Below are 23338 nucleotides of genomic sequence, written 5' to 3' on the forward strand. Positions count from 1 at the left end.
ATTAGGAACAGTTGAACTTTGCAGAGAAAGATTGAATAGTTTTGTTAGAGGATAAGCAAGTTCTGATGAAGCTTGTTTGAGGAGCATAGGATTTAAATTATCAGGACCAGTAGCTTTATTACTATTTAGGATTTGCAAGTTGTCTTTTACATCTTGAACAGAAATAATAATATTGTCTAGGTTACAATACGGGTCATTATTATCGTAGTTTACGGGTAAATCGATATTGTCATCATCTACTTTCGATTGTTGACAGAAGTAGTCATTGAATATATTTGCTTTCTCAAAGTTTTCGTTCACAAGTGTGCTGTTATCATTTAATTTAATTGGGGGATAAGTAGATATATTACATTTTTTTAAATTTGTAACTTTTTTCAACAATGACCACCATTCCTTTTGTGAGTTTTCCGTAAAATGCGTAGCGTCTGTGATAAGTTGTGTCATTCCTAGATCTTTAATGATATCATTGATTTTGGAAGTTCTTAAATTGTTAAGGTTGTCATTGAAATCCCCTGTAATAATAATATTTGATATGTTTGTATCTTTAGCCTTCTCCATAGAATACGCTATTAAGTTCCATTTTCCTGTTTCAGAATTAGGAGGGCGGTAGAACGTTCCAATAAGAAATTTCTTTTTATATATAATACATTCCACCCATATGCATTCTACCTGGGTAACTTCTAAGTCGGTTCTGCGCTTGCACACGATATTACTATTGACGTATATCATCACGCCCCCGTATCTATTGTCAGCTCTATCGCGCCTCATTGGTTCTTGAAAACCCTGAATTATCAAATCTTCGGAGTCAGTATTGTGGTCCAGCCACGTTTCATTTAATGTTATGATGTCAAACCCCCCGAATTCTGCTTGAATAATATCAATTTTATTACTAACACTTTGGACATTGAGATGTACTAAAGTAATCGACTTCTCCAAAAATTGATCGAGTGAGTTTAGAGAACTTTCATGTAGGTCTTGATTAAGCGCCGCGCAATTATCATAAGGGCCTGGGTTTTGTTCTATATCACCGCTTGATAAAAGAAGATGATGATTATCAATAGGATGATTGTTGTCATTACGTTAGCTATCGGGCGTACTAGTAGAGACGTATAAGTTGAGGACCATTGAGCATGTACTTTGTCCGTATAGTAGGTGTAATCTCTGTGTGGTGTAATTAATGTTTTAGGATTGCTTGATATTTTGGATGTATTTGTAGAAAAAAGTGAGATTAATATTAATAATGACAACGATTTTGGACCATAGTTAAGCAATAGGTTGACCATAAGTATAGTAAGAAGGTTTATGCAGCCTTTGCTTTTAAGAGAAACGTGGTGTAACCCTATCCGGATCCTGTGAGTCATATTACTCACTGGCATTGTTTAAGTTATTGGCGTGTGAAATAAGTACAAGAACATAAGGACAGGGTTACACAGGAACTTAAACAATAGTAAATAAAGATATAGTGGATTTGGAAAATATAAAAAGTAAAATATTCTAAAAGTTCCGCTTTTCAAATTCTTTGGTTCTAGCTCAGTAGGTAAGGTAAAATGTGATGGTTGAACATACTGTAATGTCAAAAAGAACATATAGACAAAAATGAGTGAGATATACATTGTAATATTTGGAACGAGAGTATGAAGTGTTATTTTAGATAACCGATGGATACATGATATTTTACAGTTTGTGTTTACTTACAAGCACCTGTTAATCAGTTGATAAGATGCCTTGGCGATGAGATCAATACTCGTGGACAAGTCCAGAAAAAAAATGGTCAAATGGTATTCAATAATGGTTCGCCTTTTTATGTTTGTGGAACTCTCTATCGTTTTAAGATAATTTTAGTTGTATAAAATGACAAATGCGGCAGAGGACGAACTTTTAAGAATTTATTTTAAACAGCCTGCGCAGTTTCATAATTTTTTCGAGGAGAGGGATCCGAGGAATAATTGTATTTGCTTTGGGAAAGGGGAGGTTCTGAGGCATATATTTGGTAATTTACAGTATGAAATAAATATTCAATTTTCCAGGGCGGCCCTGGCCCCCTCACCTCCTTTACTGTTTGAAATAAATTAATAATATTGAATTTACAAGACGCTGGGGGGAGGGGGTGCGAACCGCCTCTCATCCTCTAGATCCGTGAATGAACAGGGAAGGTCGCATACTGAAATTAAAATATTACAGTGGATTATATTATGAATAGGCATAGCCAGCACTGGTAAACATATACAAGGTATGTCACATAACAAAGTAAATATAAATAAGCATTCATAGTAAGTACGATGGCCTAGCGCATGCGTACCAATAAGATCCGAGAGTGTTCTGTAAATATCGGGCTTGTACGTTACCTGCATCAATTTCTATATAATCGACCGAGAAAAGGCGGATGCGAAAGTGCGAATTTTCTATGTAATCAACCGAAACTTGTTATGCAATCAAAAAAGGCGAAGGCGATAAGCGCAAAGTTGCGAAGGCGAGGGAGCGATAGTAGTATGATTTTGAGAGAGAGAGAGAGAGAGAGAGAGAGATAGAGAGAGAGATAATTTTCTTCCACTTCTAAATTGATGCATTAAAACGAGCTACGGGATCTTCAACCTAATAACAATTAGGTTTTCATTATTTTTACTTGAAGGGCATGGGAACAATTTGAGATGAAATTAAAATTTTAATACTAGTATTTTCTTCTTTTTTGCATTGCTTTGATAAGGTATTTTTGTAAAGGTAAACCAAAAATTGAAATGCAGCTATTCTTGTTATGCAAACAAACCTCGGCATATGTCTGCATGTAAATCAATGTAAAAAAAAATCTGCACTTGCATGATTAATGGGTAGAATAAAAAACGAAATACATATTCAAAGCAAAGCAACACGGATCTCTAGATAGATAGAGGTAGGATCAGGTGCCTAGGAGGAGTAAGCATCCTCTGTTGACAAAATATGTAAATTAACTAAATATGTACATGTAGTGCAATATTCTCACGCCAAGTTCCAAATAGATTATATAAATAGTTCAAATAATTAATAAATGTGTGACAATTTTCTATTGCAGAGGCGTCAACATGTTTGTTTCTTTTTTACTTCATCAGTACTAGTAATATGCCTAATAGCCTCCTGAATGCTCAAATGAGCTTTTCTTATCATCTATGTCCGGCGTCCTTCTGTCTGTAAACTTTTCACATTTAACATTTTCTGAAGAACCACGAAGCCAATTTCGAACAAACTTAACACAAAAAAGGGACAAGCTGTTTGTATTTGTAGAATTCTGTTTAAACAAGATCGTCTTTATTAGATTTTCCAGAATATATGAAGAATTCACGTACACTTTATTCATGAGCTAAATTCGACGTGACACTGTTCTCATTAATATTCATTTCTTCAAATTGTGTCTCTTACGAATGAATATTACAGACCTTAATTTTAATGTAATTTGCGTGATTACATCAAAACTTTCATTTTTAAAAAAAATGAGAACTCGTGTTTGGGCAATGCATAGATTATCTGTGTATATTTTTGCAAGACAATCAGTGAATCACACTTCAAATTTACTTTAAATGCCTGCCTATTTAACCATAAGATTGTCTAAAAGTAGGACTATACCGGCTAATATGAGTAACTAAATAAAGAAACAGTTAAAAAAGTCAGCTTGGAATAAAATAGAATTATAACCTGAAAAATCTCATTCGATTTATAATGATAATTCTTATAGAAATATGCGATACTGATTCAATATAAAGCCTAATTGCCTAGTTGCACGTCACATAGCATACGGAAAAAATCTTGAAAAATGCTAAATTAAAAATTAAAAGGAACCGACAAGACTTTTTTAATTTGAGTCAAGATTTCTGATACAATTATTTTGCACTTAAAAAATTAATAAATATATGAAGAACAGCTTTACCTATAAATGGCATGTATTTTAAAAACAATTACAAAATTGATGACGTCTTTCATCAATAAAACACACATTATTCCCACAACGCCCCGCTTCGATTTTTCAGATTCAAAAGAAACTGCCATCTTAACATCTCATGTAAACAAAAAAAAACACATTCCGATCCCGGAGGTAGTAAATGACAAAACCAAATGAGGCGAAAATATTTCCTAAATACTTTTTTAAAATTCATTATTTTTCTCATTCCTTTCTACATGACTGTATATATTCTATTTTACTGAAAATCGTCATTGTGATAACAATGTGGCCGCTTTGCTAATTAGTAAAATGTTTTCCATAATGTATTTTGTATTTGATAGCACTAGGCAAAGAACCTTATTCGATAAGGTCTAATGTCTGTCCCAATTTTTTTTTTCAAATTTGTTAAAAAAAAAAAAAACCCTTCATTTTGATAAGACATAAATAAACTGATTATGCTAGTTACTTATAAATTAATGCATATCTTCTTCTGCAGAAGAGAGACGATGGATATTCTTCTCTCTCTTTTTTCTCTCTCTTTTTCTCTCTTCAATCACTATTGTTTAGAATAGTCCACATATTATCATATCAAATATAAATTCTCCAATGGATCTAATGATACCTTGAATAATTGTTTTGGCGAAATCAATATTCATTTACATAATAACATTATTTTTTGCTGGCCTATGCGTTTATGAAGGTACACGTGGTTTTTATTGTAGATTATTGTAACCAAAAAAAATGTATGATCGCTGCCTTCAAAATTAAATCTGTATAAGACCACACTAACGTATATAACAGAAAATTTTATTTTAATGTTTTCACCTCCATGCCATTCTGCCTGAGTATTTTCTTAGTTTATAAGTATACTAGTAGGTTGAATATCCAATGGTCACAAATTGCTGCTTATTTTTCGTGAAATTAAAATGAAAGAAAGTTTTTAATTTTATGACATGTTTATAATAATCAACTGTGAAAGATATTGTTTTATCAACCAACCAAAATATTATTTACAGATGGAATTGACTTTTCTACTATTTATACTTCAATTTTTCATCATTTTCAAATTAATTGAAGGTAAGATAGATTTAACCATTAGTAATTTAGAATTTCATAGTTGAGTTTAATACACAAATTATCAATTACAAGAAAGGTACATGTACAATCAAAGTACATGTAAGTGCATTGGTTTTTAAATCTAAAAAAAATGCATAACAATTTTATTTTAGCTTAAGTTTTACATAAACTATTTTTGTATGCATTTTCATGTCGTGTAAGGCAAATTTATAAAAGGGATATTGTTTACAAATCGCATGTTTTTGCTGCTTTTTTTGAGTGTTTGATTTCTAAATAGGTCAATGTATTAGCAATGGGACATGTGTCTGTCACTGTGAAAACTGTACTAACGGATGTACCGCTTGTTTACCTGGATGGAGCGGATCTACAACAAATTATTGTCAAAAATGTAGGGTTTACTTATAAGATATAATAATATTATCAAATTCATAATATTGTGTATGTTGATAAATACTATGATTTAAAAATATGAGTTTAAGTTTAATAACGAAAATGTCAAAAATATTTTTGTAAAATATTACATTTTCTTTCAGCGAACACTTTCTTTCAATTACTTGCAATGGATGAACTTTTCGACGGTGATTCAAAAACTTACAAAATGTTCAAAGGTCATGATCCATATGTTCGATTTCAATTTAATACTTCTGCAAAAATTGATCAACTTGACATAACCCTTGTGCTAGGTAGGTATGCATAAAATATTCATACTGAAGTGAATATTATTAGAAACCTAATCGCATTCTATTTAGTAAATGCAATTTACATATTTTGGTAGAATATGGGATAACCTACACAGTTTTTATAAAACAAAATCCATATATATATCTTGAATCGGAGATTTGCGACGAATTCACACACAGCGATGTTAGTACCGAGATAACTGTTACAGTGACATGTTACCGACAACTGCAAGGAAAATACATTGAAATTGTTGCCTCGAGTCCCTCAGAAACAACTCTAAAAGTGTTTGAAATTGAGCGGTTCGGTATGTTCACAACTTCTAATTTTTTTTCGTTGGATTGATGGTAAACTATTTGATCCCTATTACCGTTTTGATTTATAAATATCTGTATTAATAATTTTTAATGTATTTTCATAAACATGAAAGATATATGTATTTTATTAACATGAAAGATACATGGCTAAATCATCCTTACTTGGTTCATTTTAGTTTTTAGAACTCTAAGCAATTTTTTTTGAATAATTTGTTAATTTTTAGTTAATTTGTTATTCATTCCAATCGTAGAATGTTCAAATGGCACTTTCGGGGAAAATTGCAGTAAAATTTGCCCAGACGGATGTAACAAACAGTGTGATAAAAATACAGGTGACTGTATTTGTATTAGCGGTCGCTGGGGAAACTCTTGTAATCAGACATGTCCTTCGTTTTGTGATAAAAATACGTGTAATTCTACCACAGGCGATTGTAATGATTGTGTTCTTGGATATTATGGAGTGAAATGTGACAAAGAATGTTCTTTTGGGTGTCAAAATATTTGTAACAAGAAATCGGGAATATGTTCATGTAAATCAGGATTCTATTTGTCAAATTGTTCATTGACGTGTCCATCAAAGTGTTTAAATAATGAGTGTCATCAAGAAAAAGGAACTTGCCTGGCATGTCATAATGGAACATATGGCGACTTTTGCAACCTGAATTGTTTGGGTGATTGCAACGGTCAGTGTAATAAAGAAGGCATATGTGGAACCTGTGCTAACAATAAATATGGTACTTATTGTAATCAAACATGTCCTGAAAATTGTGAAGCAGGGGTTTGTAAAAGAGGCACTGGTTATTGTGAAAATTGTAAGATAGGTTATATGGGAGAAAAATGTGATAAAAGCTGTCCGGAACACTGTGAGATTTGCAGTCAAAACGGTTACGAATGCAAACGATGTGTTGATAAATGGTTTGGTGTTAAATGTGAGTTAAAATGTCCCACCGGTTGTGGTGAAAATGGGTCCTGTGATATTGAATCAGGTATGTGCAATGAGTGTCCTGCTGGATATTATGGGAATAAATGCACTCGGCAATGTAGTAATAATTGTGCCTCGAACAAAATTTGTGATCAGAGCACGGGGAACTGTCCAAGCTGTAAAGCTGGTTGGTATGGACTGAACTGTTCAGAACACTGTAACAGTAATTGTATGAATTCAACATGTATTAGCAATCAGTCATGTACGTTTGGTTGTAAAGATGGATGGTATGGTGCACAATGTGATTATAAATGTGGCCGCGCTATTCGAAACTGTGGGCAATGTGATTTGATAGAAAATGTTCCGGTTTGTCGACAATGCAGCGATAGATGGTACCTGATGGAGACAGATTGTTTCGAATGTCCTAAAAATTGCTCTTCTTGTATATCAGATGAAGAATGCTTGGAGTGTAAAAACAATTTTTACCATGGCAAGACTTGCAACTCAACATGTAACACAGCCTGTATAAATAAGACATGTGACATGACAGGGTATTGTAAAGAGGGATGTGAAGACGGTAGATATGGCGTCAGATGTGACCAAAATTGTTTGGAACATTGTAAGACTTGTCACAATTCAACAATGTGTTTGCAATGTGAAGATGGATATTTTGGAGTATCGTGTCAAATGTGTCCAAAAAATTATGAAAAATGTGAAAATTATTCAAGATGTCCGATTGGCTGCAAAATGTGTACCAATCTCACAGTATGTTTAAGAAGTAAGTATATTTAATTTCTTCATAACTTATCTGGCCAGAATATTCATAATTTGTCGTAAAATCGTAATGTCAAATTTACTTTATTCAAACGAGTTGAAAATGAATTTAAAGGGTCATAATACATATTAAATTCAGACTTTTTCAGTTTATACTCTGTCCCGAGTTTTTGCATCCACCACTTTTTGCTTGATATTTCGATAATCATAAATACCTCTTTTTTCTAACTACGTTCATCCACTAATATTAAAAATGTCCAGATTATCTGTTTTGAAACGCCCCCTTTACCGCTTCATGTTTCAATACACATCCCAAAATAGAAAATCTAACGGGATTTTGCATTGCATCAGTCATTAAAAAGCCCGAATGATAACGTTGAAAAATTGCGCGAGGCATCCTGAGTACTTCCGAATGGAGAAAAGATGTAAACATCTCCCATAATAAATCTCCGTAAAAAAAATTTTTTCGTTCCTGTGAACTTTTATGAGTGAAAAATGATAATTGTTCAATGAAGATATCTTGGATATAGATTTCAACTGTATTTCTTTCACAGGTATGTGTATTTTTATTAAAAATCATCAAAAAGCGATGGAAGCAAAAACTTGGGACAGACTATAGTTAAAACAATATTGAACTGATCGGAAAACGAAGTCTGATATTTAAGGTGTCAATATTGGGTTGAATCGGACTCCTAAATATATATATATAAACAGCATGTTAAACCGTTTAAAAAACACATGGCTTGACAAAATCATGTTAAGTGACAAGCACGATGCCCCTTTTTGGTAGTGATACTCAAACAATCGAAATAGTTCTATTACTTGGCTAGCAAAATGACTACATGCTGTATTATGCATTTTCGCCCCTAAATGTAAAGTTCTAAAGAGACCTTTAAAAATATGGTTAATAATACATATTTACATATATCAAGTATTATTCCTTCTATATACATAGCTATTTCTTACGGAAACTTATAGTTATAATTCGTAGCTCTATAGAAACAGACAGACTGAAATCTATACGTTACGTTTATCGATCGGTCTAAATGAACACCGGCTGAAACTGACAAGAAAGTGACAGGACTGAAATTGACACGCCCTGTTATCGATTGGTCGAGACCTACATTTAACTAAGAAAAATCACGGACTGCACGAAATAATCATGATGGTGTCTGAGACTCAAAGTCTCACAGAAGACGATTTGGCTGTTTCTTTTAGCTATCGTACTTATGTACATTAACAGTAATTTACATACATGTGTAGTGAGTTTTACTTACTTTTTACGCTCAAATAATTAATTAGTTAAAATAAAGATGTTAATGTAAACAATAGCGATCATTGCAGAAAAAAAATTACATAACCCACCAACACGGGTTATGTATTTTTTCTGCATCGTCGCTACATTCTTATCCCGAATAAATCACCAAAGAAAGCATTTTATTGTTTAATTGAAATTATATTCAAAAGAAAAGTATATTACCCTAATGGCGTCATCACGTAGAAATCATTATGACGATAAATAGATCATCTTATTTTTAATGTTTTAAAATAATGTTTTTGAGGGAAAATGTGTGCTTTGTGACGTTGTATCGATTAGGAAACATTAAGTCCATGTTTGTACCATTTTTCTTCTACGATCGGTATAATTATATGAACAAAAACATGTAAAATCGGTACCTGAGTAGACCTGCACTCTGTACTTGCAAAGGCAAAATACGGAGACAATAAGACTTTATTTATATATTCATGGTATGCAAATTCTGGGAAATGGTCCATTTAAGCGACGTCATAGATGGACAATTTTTGGACGATGATAACTAGTATCAAAATGATTGTGACAGACATGTTCTGTTTCATGTTTGGTAATGTATCATTTTGACATGATACTACCTAAAAATTGATAAAAATATATAATGGGAGAGAGGCTCTTCGCTAGCCAAAGTTTTCTTACCCGCACCGCTTCTCACAAACGCTTGGCATATCGTGCTACATGTATCAGAAGTCGTGATTTTTCCCTGGATTTTGATTGGGGTTTACTAAAGCCGTTCGACCAATTAAAAAAAAGCAAAGCATATCTGATTTAATCAACAATATTTATTCACGAGTGTCTCTAACACGAATAGCTCAAAACCCTTATTTTTTTAGTCTTTCTGTTTGAGCCCACTCGGCACACCTCGGCCGATTCGTATCTCATCTAGGATGTAGGTTACGGAATCGGCCGAGGTTTGCCGAATGGTTTGAGCCTTCATATGCATGATGCATGTATCATACGATATGATACAATATGATACTGCTCATTTGATGAAATATCATAAGAATAGGAATATGACATATTATAACAATCTCTCATTTATCAAACAAGTTCTGTTGAGTAGGACCAAGTTTTCTTAGTATTCTTGGTTTGGCGATAGGGTTTCGTACCTGAAACTGGCCTTTTGTTTTAAATCTAAAGTTTAATGAACCATAAACATTAGTCAAAATGGCATTCTTTACCAACATTTAAATCTGCTGTTAACTACAAAAAAACGTATACCTGCTACAGCATCCATATAATGAAGATTAAGTTCTTTATCTCAAGCAACCTTTATATTACACATCAATATTTATTTTAAGTGTGCATATTGGGTATGAATACAATTTACTTCAAAATGTTACAAATGTACCAGCCCCAAGACCCTAACAAATTAGAATCATTTTAAAATTTAAAACCTGCATTCGTATCTGGATGATTGAGATCATTATCAGTATCTGAAGCGGTTCGTTTACAAATAAGTCGGTACTATAACTTACCTAAACATTCGACCTGCTCCAAAAACCCTAATCTCCTGTAGCATCTGAAATCTATGATTTATATTCATCATTCAAGCCCGTCCAGTAAATCTTCAATGCAAGTTAAATAGAGTAAGAGAACCATTAATAACTTAGATATCAACCTCATAGGGCACCCGTTCGAAAACTTTTCACCCGCTCTAAAACGTTAACTCCACCCTCCTCCGGCATCCAGAACCTATGGCTCAGATTCAGCATCCACCCATCGAGTGCACAAGTATCACAATATGCATCCATTTAAGTTTGGTAAAGATAGAGCTAACAAGTAATAGCTTTCCAAAAAGCTTGCCTGACTAAACAAAATTATTCAGTGAAATTATGCATGTATCAATTAAGCTATCAGAAATGAATTTTAAATATCGCTGCTGGACATAAATTCATAAACGGAACGTGCAAATATAAGACGAAATGTCAGTCTTCTCTTCGAACTAGAACATGTACATATATATCACTTGAAATTCATTTATTTTATTAGCTCAATTTTTTTTAGGACACTTAACATATAAGTGCATGTTTTTTGTTTTGTTTTGAACATATTTTATTGAATAAACAAAAGGATCAGAAACAAGTTCTAACAACTTACAAGTTCCTCTCCTTAAATATAACAATAGTTGTCATGCATATGAGTATAGAACAAAAGAATATAATATTGATATACACAAAGAAATATTATTTAAATCTCAAGGATTCGTCTATAAACTTTTGTACAGAAGCAAAAATGCTTTTGTTGATATGTAAAGGAAGGTTATTGTTGCCATATAAAAGTAAATCAGTATCAATATTGACTAAATCTAACATAAACAATTGATCAAACATGTTGTTTCTCGCTCTAGAGTATTTTTTACAAGAAAAAAAGAAATGATACACATCTTCTGTTTTACCACATAAACACAACGGATTATTTATAATATTACGTTTACAAAGATCATAGTTTAATACACAGTTATGTCTCAGCTTTGTATGAATAATGTTGGTACAGCGTTTACCAAAAGAAAAATAAATAGGGGGTTTCGTAACTTTAGGCATATGTTTGCAAAACAAATTGATTGAGGTGGCTGTTCTGGCTTCTATATTGAGTGAATTCCATTGATTGACAGCATTGGGTACAAATGATTCTTTAAGTAAATCTAACCTGCACTTAGGTACATTAAACTGATCCTTGTTTCGTGTGTTGTATCGCGATATATTTTCCCTCTTATTAGGAATAATATCACATAAATAATCAGGGAGACTCCCCATGTTAAATTTGAACATAGTTTTCATCTTGGCGATGTATCGTCTGGTTCGTTAAATTTCCCACCCTGTTTTTAAGTAAAGCGCTTCCCTTGGTACAAAAATTGGCAACCCAGTGACTATTCGTGCAGAACACAATTGAGCCTTTTCAAGTTTGTCTGCATCATGCACAGAACAGCCATCCCACACAATCGAAGCATATTCAAGGGTAGGTCTAATGAATGAAATGTATAATTTAGAGAGATGCTCTCTACCCAATTTATACTTAAGTTTTTTTAAGAGTCCTAATTTTTTGTATGCAGAGTTTATAATACCATCAATGTATTCAGACCACCTGAGATTTTGCGATAATAAAAGTCCTAAATGGCGATGGGTCGAGACAAACTCTAGTCTATCGCCTTCAAAAAATATTTTAGGTAAAACAGAGTTATGCTTCTTAGTAAAAAAAACAACCTTAGTTTTTGATGAATTGAATTTAAGAAGCCACTTTTTGGACCACGATTCCAAAATTTTTAAATCATGATTTAAAATATATTCAATGTTAAGTATGTTGTTTGAAGAGTATTGAAGCGAACTGTCATCAGCAAATAATCTACACAATGATAACATATTAATCGCCACATCATTGACATATATCAAATATGAAAGAGGTCCTAATACAGATCCCTGGGGTACACCTGCTGAAATTTCTGATGTGCTTGACAAAAGATCTTTATACATAACTTTTTGGGACCTTTGACTTAAGTAACTAGAAAACCACTTAAGAAGATCACCACATACTCCATAGGTTTGTAACTTGAATAATAGGCCGCTATGCCATACTCTGTCAAATGCCTTTGACAGATCACAAAAAATCATACATGAAAATTTACCTTCATCAATATTTTGAACAATGCTGTGATACGTTTCTAATAGTTGATAAACAGTGGAATGACCTGGTAAAAAACCGGCTTGATATCGATAAAATAAATTGTTCCTATGAAAATAGTTGTACACATGTTTAAAAACGATTCTTTCCATAATTTTACTAACACATGATAACAAAGATACCGGTCTATAATTAGAAACCAATGACGGATCATCTTTTTTGAATAGAGGAATAACGTGAGCAATTTTCCAAAAACATGGAAAAGTATTATCAACAAGTGATCTATTAAATACCAATGTAAGTGGTTTTACAATAGTAAAAAGGGTTGCCTTCAACATTTTGTGGCTAACCAAATCAGGACCAATTGCTTTATTAACAGGTAATATTGAAATAATGTCTAACACTTCTTGTTCATTTATAAAAATATTACAAAGTGTTTCTCTTTATAAACTATACATATTAGGTAAAGCCGCATTCTTATTGTCTACAGAAGAAATAGAAGAAAAATATGTATTAAGAGATTCGATCTTCCCAAAATCTGAATAAACAAACTTGGTTGTACCGTTTACATTAGAAATTTGAATAGGTGGTAATTCCGTTGAAAGCTTCATATGAAATGAGTCTTTCATCAGCTTCCAGTATAACTTAGTATTATTTTTGCTTGAATCATCTAAATACGTTTCTATATTGTCATAATAATTTGAGATAGCGTGTTTTTTCATATTGTTAACTGAATTTCGGACCTTTCTATACGCAGACCAAACAGAATCTTTATTCGTTTCAATTGCTTTGTTACGCAGTCGGTCTCTAACTCTGATCGTTCTCCGTAATACAGAGTCAAACCATGGCTTGTCACGAGGCCGAATGGTTATTGTTTGTTCCGGTATACATTCCCTAACAAACGAAAGAAATTTTGTGGTAAAATTATCAACTGCTATATTAACATTGTCAGCTTCCGTAATAATGTTTGTCCAATCGCAATGTTGAATTAAGGAATTTAGTTTATCGAAGTCAGCATCTTTGTAGATCCATACCTTACGTTTGTAAGAACGATTATAGTTTAGACTTGACGGAAGTGCAATGTATGTCGCTTTGTGATCGCTAACGGACGAGTCCATTACTAGTGTACCCGATTCGTAAACTTGGATATCTGTAGTAGTGAAAATTGGGTCAAGAAGTGTGTTCGACGTGTGTGAAATTCTGGTCGGTTCATGGATATTGTTAACAAGGTTGTACGTAGAAGAAATTTCAAGGATAATGTGCGTACGTGGAACAGTAAGGAGATCTACACTGATATCACCAGCAATTATTATTTTATCTGAGTGCTCGCCTACTTGGTCTATGCTCCAGGAGAGTTTAGTCCAAAAACTGCTATCGGAATTTGGTGGGCGATATAGACAGCAAAGAAAATATTTAAAGGTATGGTTGTCTATTTCTACCCATATACATTCAACGTCAGCGGGTTCAAATTCCGGACGTCTAGTAGCACGTATTTGATCCGAAAGGTAAATCATTACACCACCACCAAAACAGTTTCTATCTTTACGCAATATTTGACTGAAACCGTCTAAAATAATGTTATCGTTACTCACACTGGGATCTAAGTGGGTTTCGGTGAAACATAGTATATCAAAGTCGTGAATAAAGTAGTTTAAATGACCTAACTTGTGTCTGATACTGCGGATATTGAGATGTAGAATATTCAGAATATTTACAACAGAAGGACCTGGATTAAGTTCAATATCTCCGCACAGTAGTAAAAGGATAAACATAAAAAATTGGGGAAAAAAATTAATATGCACAGAAATTTGCATTATGCTTAACAATAGGTGGCTAAATGAGTTACATAGATAATAAAAAAGAAACAGAAAATTTGCAAGTGGGGAATTCAGAAATAAATAAACTTTTGATACACCTCTACATCTAAAATAAAACAAGCCGATTGCAGCTCGATACTGCTCGACCGAGTTACCCATTATCTATCTTGTGATAGACTGAACATGAAAAAAACGGGCTGCAATCGAAAGAAATATTTGCTTCTAAATAAATTGCAAAATCAGGAGTGTGTGTAAAGTTATTAGCATGACAGAGAAAATGTTCAAAAAGTATATAACATATAATACAAAAAAAAGGAAAACAAGACATAGAAACAAAAATTAGTGTAGTACATGTATAAGATGTATATACATGTACATGTATATTAATATAACATGCAAAAAAATATGAAAGAAAATAAATACAATAGAATATAAATACAAAAAAATGAGCCGCTTTTTCCGAGAGTTTTGAGTAAAGCAAACTCAGCACAAACAGAATAGACAACACAAAGTAAATAGTAAGAAACGAAACACAGTTATTGAAGACAAAAGCTGTGTTTTGCATGTAGTAAATATTTACAGAATATTTGTACACCCAACGTTGAGTGTCGAGCGTGTGAACGTGAGTCAACAAAACTGCACATAACAATATGCCGATCATTGGTTACACAAATATACACGTGTGGAAGGTAGCTGTAATACACATGGTGATGTTTAATCAGAGTTTATCACGTGACCGAATTGAATTAGATCTTAAGTGCATGTAAACTTGAAAGCTGGAGAGTAAATAGTCGTTTGTTTTTAAAATTGTCTTTGTTATATTAAGATGCAAAATCAACTGAAAGGCATTTAAAAAAAAATTTCAAACCATATGAAATATGAAAGGGTATACAAACACGTATTGCTTTTGAATTTGTGTGGGCAGCTTCATCAAACTCATCTTGACAAGCAATTAAAAAGGGTGAATTCTCAAATTCATGAAAAAAAAACCCTAACTGTAACTTCAATTCAATTAGAATTCCTTATTTGCAGTGTCATTTATTGCATGCTCCTACAAAAGTGGAGGGGGGGGGGGCAAATCCAGGATATTTCCATTTATCATATAAAGTTAAGAAAAGTGCCAGCTGCCAAAAAAGTAGGAAGGGGGAAGCAGCCCCCCTCACCCCAACCCCCGATGCTACGTGCTTGTGACGTAAACACATGGTGTGCTCTGGGGTTTTCGCATGATCCCAACGGACTCGTCAACTAATCGGTGCGCAAAACCTATGAATGAGACATTATGGCGCAAAATCCTGCTATTACCGTTCACGCAACGAATGAACTCATCCATTGGCAGACTGAGAGATCCATGGAGAAGGGGTCAGATGAATTTTTTGACATTTGTTTTGTAACAGCTACATACATGTATATTATACTTTGGATCGGATGTTTTGGAAGAAATCTAACGATTTAAGAAACACACTTGATTAGGAATTGTTAAATGTAGTGATGTACATTTAGTACGACACGCGAGTTATGATCCCTTTTTAAACGAAAATCGGGTCACACCCCGCTTCGGCGATTTAGTTCCTCCAGTAAACATTCCAGCTGTATAAATATATATTTGTTTTAATCCAAACTGATGACTCTCTTGTAATAATGATAATCCAACACCAATTGTAAATTAAATTTCATATTGAAAATGATTTGTAGCTAAGATCTGGCGATTTATAGTTTGCTCTATGAGAAAATTTGAGTTAACATGATTGTCGTATTTTTAACCCCAATATTTTAAGAGGAGTAACGCATGCGATTAACATGCAATGAATTCCCGATTCGACATTCGTAAAAGTATCTACAGCGATTAACATGAAATGAATTCCCGAGACGATATTCGTAAAAATTTCTTTTGAATTATATACCTGTTTTTCTCTATGTAATTTGTTTAATACAGCCCGAAATTCGGTTCAGACGGCTGCTTGATATGATTAAATGAGGGTAAACTTAATTTTCTGCTTGCTTCAGTTTTTCAATTTGGACATCCTTCCAATTCCCCATTTCTAAACACGTTTGCTTCTTTCCTTTACAGGGTGTACTTCTTACAAAATATTACGTTTTATGGTTCGAAATGTTTATTTCACGAACCGAAAGTCGTATACAAAATTTCTGAGTGTTGTAATTTTAACGATATCTTTAAAAATATAATTCTAAAAAACAAAGCTCATATTGCTTTAATTTGTTGCCTTTCTGGTTTCTGATTGAGAGGATGATTATTAGCTATACATGAATCACTTTCAGAGTTTTTAGACCTACATGTACATGTACTCTAATTTTTTAACGTACTTATTTTGATAATCTTTTTATTATTTTAAATTCACAATTTTCTCAATATCTTTATAATCCAACGATTCTACATGTTCTTGTTCAAATACTCTATAAGAATGTCTTGTATTTTCTCACTAGTTTGTTTTTGGGGAGGTTTATATAGGCATTTATATGCTTATATTGAATTTACTTCAATTTGACAGTGTTTCATTTTAAATTGAATGCTATATATAAATTCTTCGTCCATTACTTTCTTTACTATGTAAAGATCGGTAAATTGTAGCTGTGATTTTCAGAAGACATAATTTATCTGTGTGTCATTTTTTCATGCTGGTAAAACAGGGAAATAGTTATAAACTTATTTTCAATTTTAATTAAAGAAAATGTTGTTGAAAAAAATGATTTTTGGTAAAATATCAGCGTTTTATATCTCATTAAAGATCAGCAAATGCAGCTGTACTTTTTATCACACTTAGTTGAGCTGTATATTACTAGTAGATTTATCTGATGGTGGTCAAACAGGAAAACTGATTGGTTCTTTTTTCAAAGGAAATGTTTTAAAAGAAAATGATTTTGGTTAAATGTCAGCGTAAATAAAATTTATTATGAAACCGGACCAAACAGCTTTCAGCTCAAAATATGTGAGGATATGTCAGGTGTCTTTGGACTAAAAAGCTTTATTATGAGACAGCATTTGTCATCAATAATATTTTAATTTCATGATATGCCGAGAGATTATTCAATTAAACTTAATTTGATTTCAACATTACTCAACTATGTCTATCTTTGCAGAGTCTGGATTGCTAATTACGTAACACATGAGAAACTGGGGCCGGTCCCTTATCTCCTTATTGGGGCTGCTGAGCAAAATAAATTTTGAAGGTTGCATATTGTTAAGTACACCATTTTGAGCATCTTTCTTCTATTCTGCATTATTTTCAAAATAGTTTTCCTTTTTGAGATATATGTGATCAAAGTTTTGGACTTTTGATCCCTTAATCCCAAAATAACGTAACACATGAGAAAATCATTATACTGTTAGGCTACATAATTGTAAGATAAACATATTTGCTTCTATAATCTGTTACAAAATATCCTTCAGTAAAGGGTTATAGATAAAAGACTTTAGAGCTCTCTAGTTCCCAAATTTGAGGTGTCAGCCCCTTTTTGGAGAAAGGTCAAGTTCAAGTTCAAGTTCTTTATTCTGAGAGACAAATATCTCATAGGTTATACATATGAGCATATACATATTAAATAAACAGTAAGAAAAACAAAGTGTACATGATCAATTTGGATAATTCACATAAAGAGTTTGTTGCTTGTTTGCATAATATAAATATTTACCTAAATAACACAGTTCTTTAGTATTAGAGGTAGTAAATAAATGTATAACTTTATAGACACTTGGTTTTCGGGAGTAGTATTTTTTGGAGAAAGGTCAAATGAAAGGTCATTCAATTTTTTAAGACATTTTGTTTAAGAACTGTTTAGAAATTCGTTTCTGTTCTTGAGATATCCGAGAAAGAACGTATTAAGGGACGGTCAATTATTTTATTATTGGGGCAGCTAAACAAAATTTTGAAGGTCGCTTAATGTTAAGTACATCATTTTGAGCAATCTTCTTCTATACTGCATTTCAAAATATTTTTCCTTTTCGAGAAATAGGTGATCAAAGTTTTAGACTGTTTACCCCAAATAACTTCTAATTACGTAACACAAGAGAAAATCATTATACTGTTAGGCTACATAATTGTAAGATAAACATATTTGTTTCAATATCCCTCGTTACAGATAAAAGACGTCAGAGCCCTCTTGGTCCTTAATTTGAGGGGCCATCCCGTTTTTTCTTGGTATCAAATGAAAGGTCTTGTAAATTTAAACTTTTTTCAATTGCATGTTCTATCAAAATAGTTTCCGGAAAAGAGATAAACGAAGAAAAGAACGAAAACTCACGACGCTTTTGATAATTCAATTATTGAATTAAATTACCGAGCTTTGGCGGGTGTCCCACATAGCTAAAATATTTTATGGGTGACTGATTTTAGCTAAGTGGAAATGGTGCACAGGTAAGTGTGTCGAAGAACAAAGGAAATTAATTGCAAGTGAATTATAGTCTGTTCAGTTATTGACCTTAAGTAAATGTTTAGTTAAAAAAATAACAGACAATTATTTTAAGATTGTGTTTTAAAAAATTGATTATATTAAATATAAGTAAATTTTCAGAATTATAAAAGGTTTGTTCTATGATTGATCGTAGTTAAATTTTATTTTATGTAAAATTATGTGATATTTATTCTTCTAAGGAGAAGGAAAACAGACATATTTGCATTAAAGTTTAGTTTAAATGCAATCATACTCAATAACAACTCTATAGTTAATGTACAAAAATATTTTAGCATGATAGTTTGATATAATTTACATTTTAGTGCAAATATCCTTGGGTGTATTGAAGCTTATTTACCGATAGACAATTAACAAAGAGTGAAAGGTTTTTCATCTACTTATAAAACTATACATGCTACGATGATTGTTATTAATTAGAAAATCTTAAATGTTTATGTATATCATAGTCCCTTAATACCATTGTAAAGTGGTTTCGAGATTGAAAATGAATCTGGGATACAATGTACCACAAGGGTCAGTATCAGTGCTTGACCCTTTTTGGTTTTGATATATATTAACGATACTGCTGATAGCATATAAAATTACATTAGATCATTTGCTGATGATACAATACCCCTGTTTTCTATTTTTGATAATAAAATTATTACCCCTTCTATGCCCTTATTGAGGATCTTGAAAAAATAAAAATTATATGGTCCAAATTTTGGCTGTTGATGAAATGCTCATGTACATGTGTCACAATCATATCCAATTGATGTAGTGTAAGTTGTTTTTATATAAAGTGGATTTATCCCGTACTGAACCCCAGTGTTTTGATAAACATTTTATTTTTATCCTGTATGGAGCCTCATGTTTTTCATTTTGGCATTGGTCAGCATAATAGACTCAACCTTGGTTATTCTACCCGCATTGTTAGGGCTTTATAAGGTTTGAGTTTTGCAGTTCTGAACAGAGCGCACGATTTCCCCACACGGATCTGACCACGTATATTTAGTATTGAAATTGCCTGGTAACTAAATATCCAAGTTTGTTGCAAGTAAGTTTGCTTTTATTCATTTCATTTTCATTTCTGTTAATCTTAAAGCTTATAAGTGCTACTTTATTTTACTATAAATAGCGGACAAGAGTTGCTACCTGAATGTTACCTTAGCGTTGGATGTTTAACAGTGCCACGTGTATGCCACGTATATATCGCAATATTTGTGCATTATAGTCTCATAGTGTCAGGTTTTGTTTAGATATTTAGTATATAGTGTAGTTTAACTACCTGTGCCGTTCGCTACGTTGTGTAAACATATGTGTAACTCTGTTTAAATGTATTATACGGAGACCGGTTTTGGTCATCAATACATTGTACTTATGTAAGCATTATGATTAAAGGTTCCCAGGGTTAGTCACATTCTATGCATGGACGAGGTTCTGTGTATTGGCCTGAGAGGTTCTGATGATGACTGACGGCCTATGATGGACGACCGCAAGAGTTTTCGGATGTTGATTACCTGGAGCAGGTGAAGTGGTGAACTGGTGGACACGGTGGACACAATAGAAAATGGTTCAGGGTAGCATGGTGATTCGCGGAGACAGATGATTGGAGCCTAGGGACCGTCTCGCGTCGTATATTGCTGACATTTATTGTATATTTGTAAATATTGTTTATAAATATTTTAGTGTATATTGTATTGTTGTTGTTACTGATCAGAGGCTCGGTCAAGGTGACAACATGTAGGAGTTCATTTTCAGGTTGATGGAACTTGAACTGAAAAGACATGTAAGAGGCTGAATATACTTAGATTACTGAAACATGTCATAGATTGAAATTCCTTTATGAAAATCTATTTTGCTTTAATGCTTCAAAAAGGCACAGGTAGAAACTGCAAGAATTATTACTGGGCCTAGAGTTATCTTATCTAGATCATGATTGTAGGATGGACTGGGCCGGAAACCTTTCGTCTTAAAAGAACACAACATTAACTACATTTAATGTAGATGTATAAAAGAGTTAATGGTATAGCATTTACTAAAATTTATATAGTTTGATTGAAGTTTCATATGATCTAATTAAGCCATCAATTTCTGTGGTGTGTTGTTTATTAAAGCAATTGTTTGCCAGGCCTAATAAATTTTAAATTATTTAATTATTTTATTTTTGCTTAAATTTTATTTAATTTATTCAATTTATACATATAAAAACCTTTCAATAATTGATAGAACTTAAATCTAAATTTGTAAAACACTGTATTGTCATATTGTCAAGAATATATACATGTTAATATATATCAAAGGTGATTTCTATACACTCGGGTAGTTCACACCTAAAACAGACTATACTCAATGCTCACTCAGGTGTGAAATCACAATTTTAGCTAGGTGGGAATAAGAATTTCAGAATTTCAGAAGCTACATGGGAATAAACCCTTTGTCGCATTTACTGCTAGGTATATAAAATATATTAAGCAAAGAAATTTGAGCTCAATATTTCTTATAGTCTAGGAGAATTTCAGCAGACAAAAACCCATATAAAAATTGGAAAAATCTCAATATCTTAAAAAGGATTTGACGTAATCAATGCAAAAAATTTGCTAATAGGCTCATACCAATGAATATCACATATGAAAATTTGTTAGACATCGACCGAGCCGTGTCTGAGGAATCCCGTGCACAAAAATCGGAAGAATAAAATAATAACCAGACACGATCTCGTTGCGAGCAACGAGGAGGTCTTCTTTCCAACTTTAGAAGATGAGATACATGTTTTACCTTTATTTTGCTATTTTTAAACTGCTAAAAATGATTTGGAAATAGAAGAAAAGATCCTTTGATGTTAAACAGATTCTTTTCTTCTATTTTTATGTCCTGTTTCATTTTTTTTTTTAATAAATAAATTATAAATGTACATGTATTAGACTTCTAACCCTTGGCTTTTTTTTAGATACATGCATAAGAGCTTTGAGTGGAAACATTTATGGCCCCTAATTTGAGGGGCCAGCCCTTTTTCCTTGATATTAATGAAAGGTCTTTTAATATTAAACACATTTTGTTCAACAAGTGTTTAAAAAATCGTTACCGTTTTTGAGATACATGTATTTGGGAAAGATTGTTTTAGGGGCCGACCCTTAACTCCTTATAAGAGCCATTTAACGAAACTTTGGTGGTTAAATATTATTACGAGCATAAATCTGAGCATCTTCTATTCTACATGCATAATGTATTTTTTTTAAAGTAGTCCGAGTATCGCACTACGTCATAATACGGATTTAACAATACTGGTTCGACTTTTACAAAGCGTTTTGGATACCCGGTGTTGATTTTGCTCTACATCGCTGTTGTAAACAATGGCAGTTATAAGCAATTAGAACGGTAATATATGTATTCTATGAGAGATAGAAATGATTAATGCTGAGAAACTCGATTCTGTTAAAGTAAAATGAAAAACGAAGTTTCTGATTAACCAGGATCTCAGGTATGCTTATATCTTCTTTGTTTTGACCCCCCCCCCCCCATTTTTTTTTTTTTTTTTTACTAAAACCGGTTTCAATTTGGAGACAGAAGCTATTTCGAATTTAATCAATCGTCAATTAATTAATGTTTAAATGATATCTTACATTGTTGATAGATCAGGCAGAAAACTGTAGCAAAATGTGATTTTTACGGAATTTTTCGTCAGTGTCTACTTGGTTTATAGCTTATAGCTTGAAAAGTAATCCGTCAACATATGATTTATTTTACCAAATCTTTTTTCTTAGATGTCAATCTATAGAATAAACACCATGAATTTAAGTTTGAGTCCATTAAATAGTAAAAAAATTACCAAACGCGATACTAGCATTGCATTTTTGTATTCTATTTTGATACATCAGGTCCATAAAGCGTACTTACTTACAAACATTTGCGCAAAATTATTGATGAGATATGGCTTAAATAAATATTTATACTCTATTTTGTATGTTCAGTTCTAATTTTCCCAAAATTGGTAATATTTTTAGGAAAAACGGACGTCTGGCAAATGTTATAATTGACAATAATTTTCGCAAGGGGGTACACCCGCCTGAGAGGTGATAACAAACAAACTAGCATGTAAACATACATATTTTCTTTTGTATATGTATTGCTAGAATGTATATTTATCATTTAAAGCTAAGCTTTTAATGATTGAGCCCATTAAGTGCCGAGTATAGGACTACCTTAAATATTTCTTTCTTAAGATATAAATGATAAAAATATTGGACTTCTATAGCCCCTAATTAGGTAACATATCAGAAAACTTGTTACATGCATAGAAAATTACTCGCGGATTAAATTTTTTACTTTTCTCCGCTGAAGACGGAATACCTTAATAATAGGGGAAAAGAAACAGAATAATAACACTAAGGTCTTCCGTTTGAAACGGAGCACCTTAATTACCTCAATTGGTCTCATAGGTATAATTTAGAGTTATCGTTCCTGGTTAATCGCGCAATCGTTCCTGCGCAAAAACCAGTTTCTTTACTT

The 23338-nt window shown here is 32.6% G+C and overlaps 1 protein-coding gene across 1 annotated transcript; it reads left to right on the top strand.

Annotated features, from left to right (window-relative positions):
- The first annotated feature begins 5265 nt into the window (after positions 1 to 5265).
- On the top strand, positions 5266 to 7842 carry LOC128165333 (multiple epidermal growth factor-like domains protein 10). Its single transcript, XM_052829752.1, has 4 exons — positions 5266 to 5372; positions 5518 to 5667; positions 5760 to 5969; positions 6231 to 7842. The coding sequence occupies exons 2-4, from the start codon at positions 5544 to 5546 to the stop codon at positions 7691 to 7693; spliced, it is 1797 nt and encodes a 598-aa protein (XP_052685712.1). The 5' UTR covers positions 5266 to 5372; positions 5518 to 5543; the 3' UTR covers positions 7694 to 7842.
- The last annotated feature ends 15496 nt before the right edge of the window (positions 7843 to 23338 follow it).

The sequence above is a fragment of the Crassostrea angulata genome, chromosome 10 (genome assembly GCF_025612915.1).
Source record: "Crassostrea angulata isolate pt1a10 chromosome 10, ASM2561291v2, whole genome shotgun sequence".
Taxonomy (NCBI): Eukaryota; Metazoa; Mollusca; class Bivalvia; order Ostreida; family Ostreidae; genus Magallana; species Magallana angulata.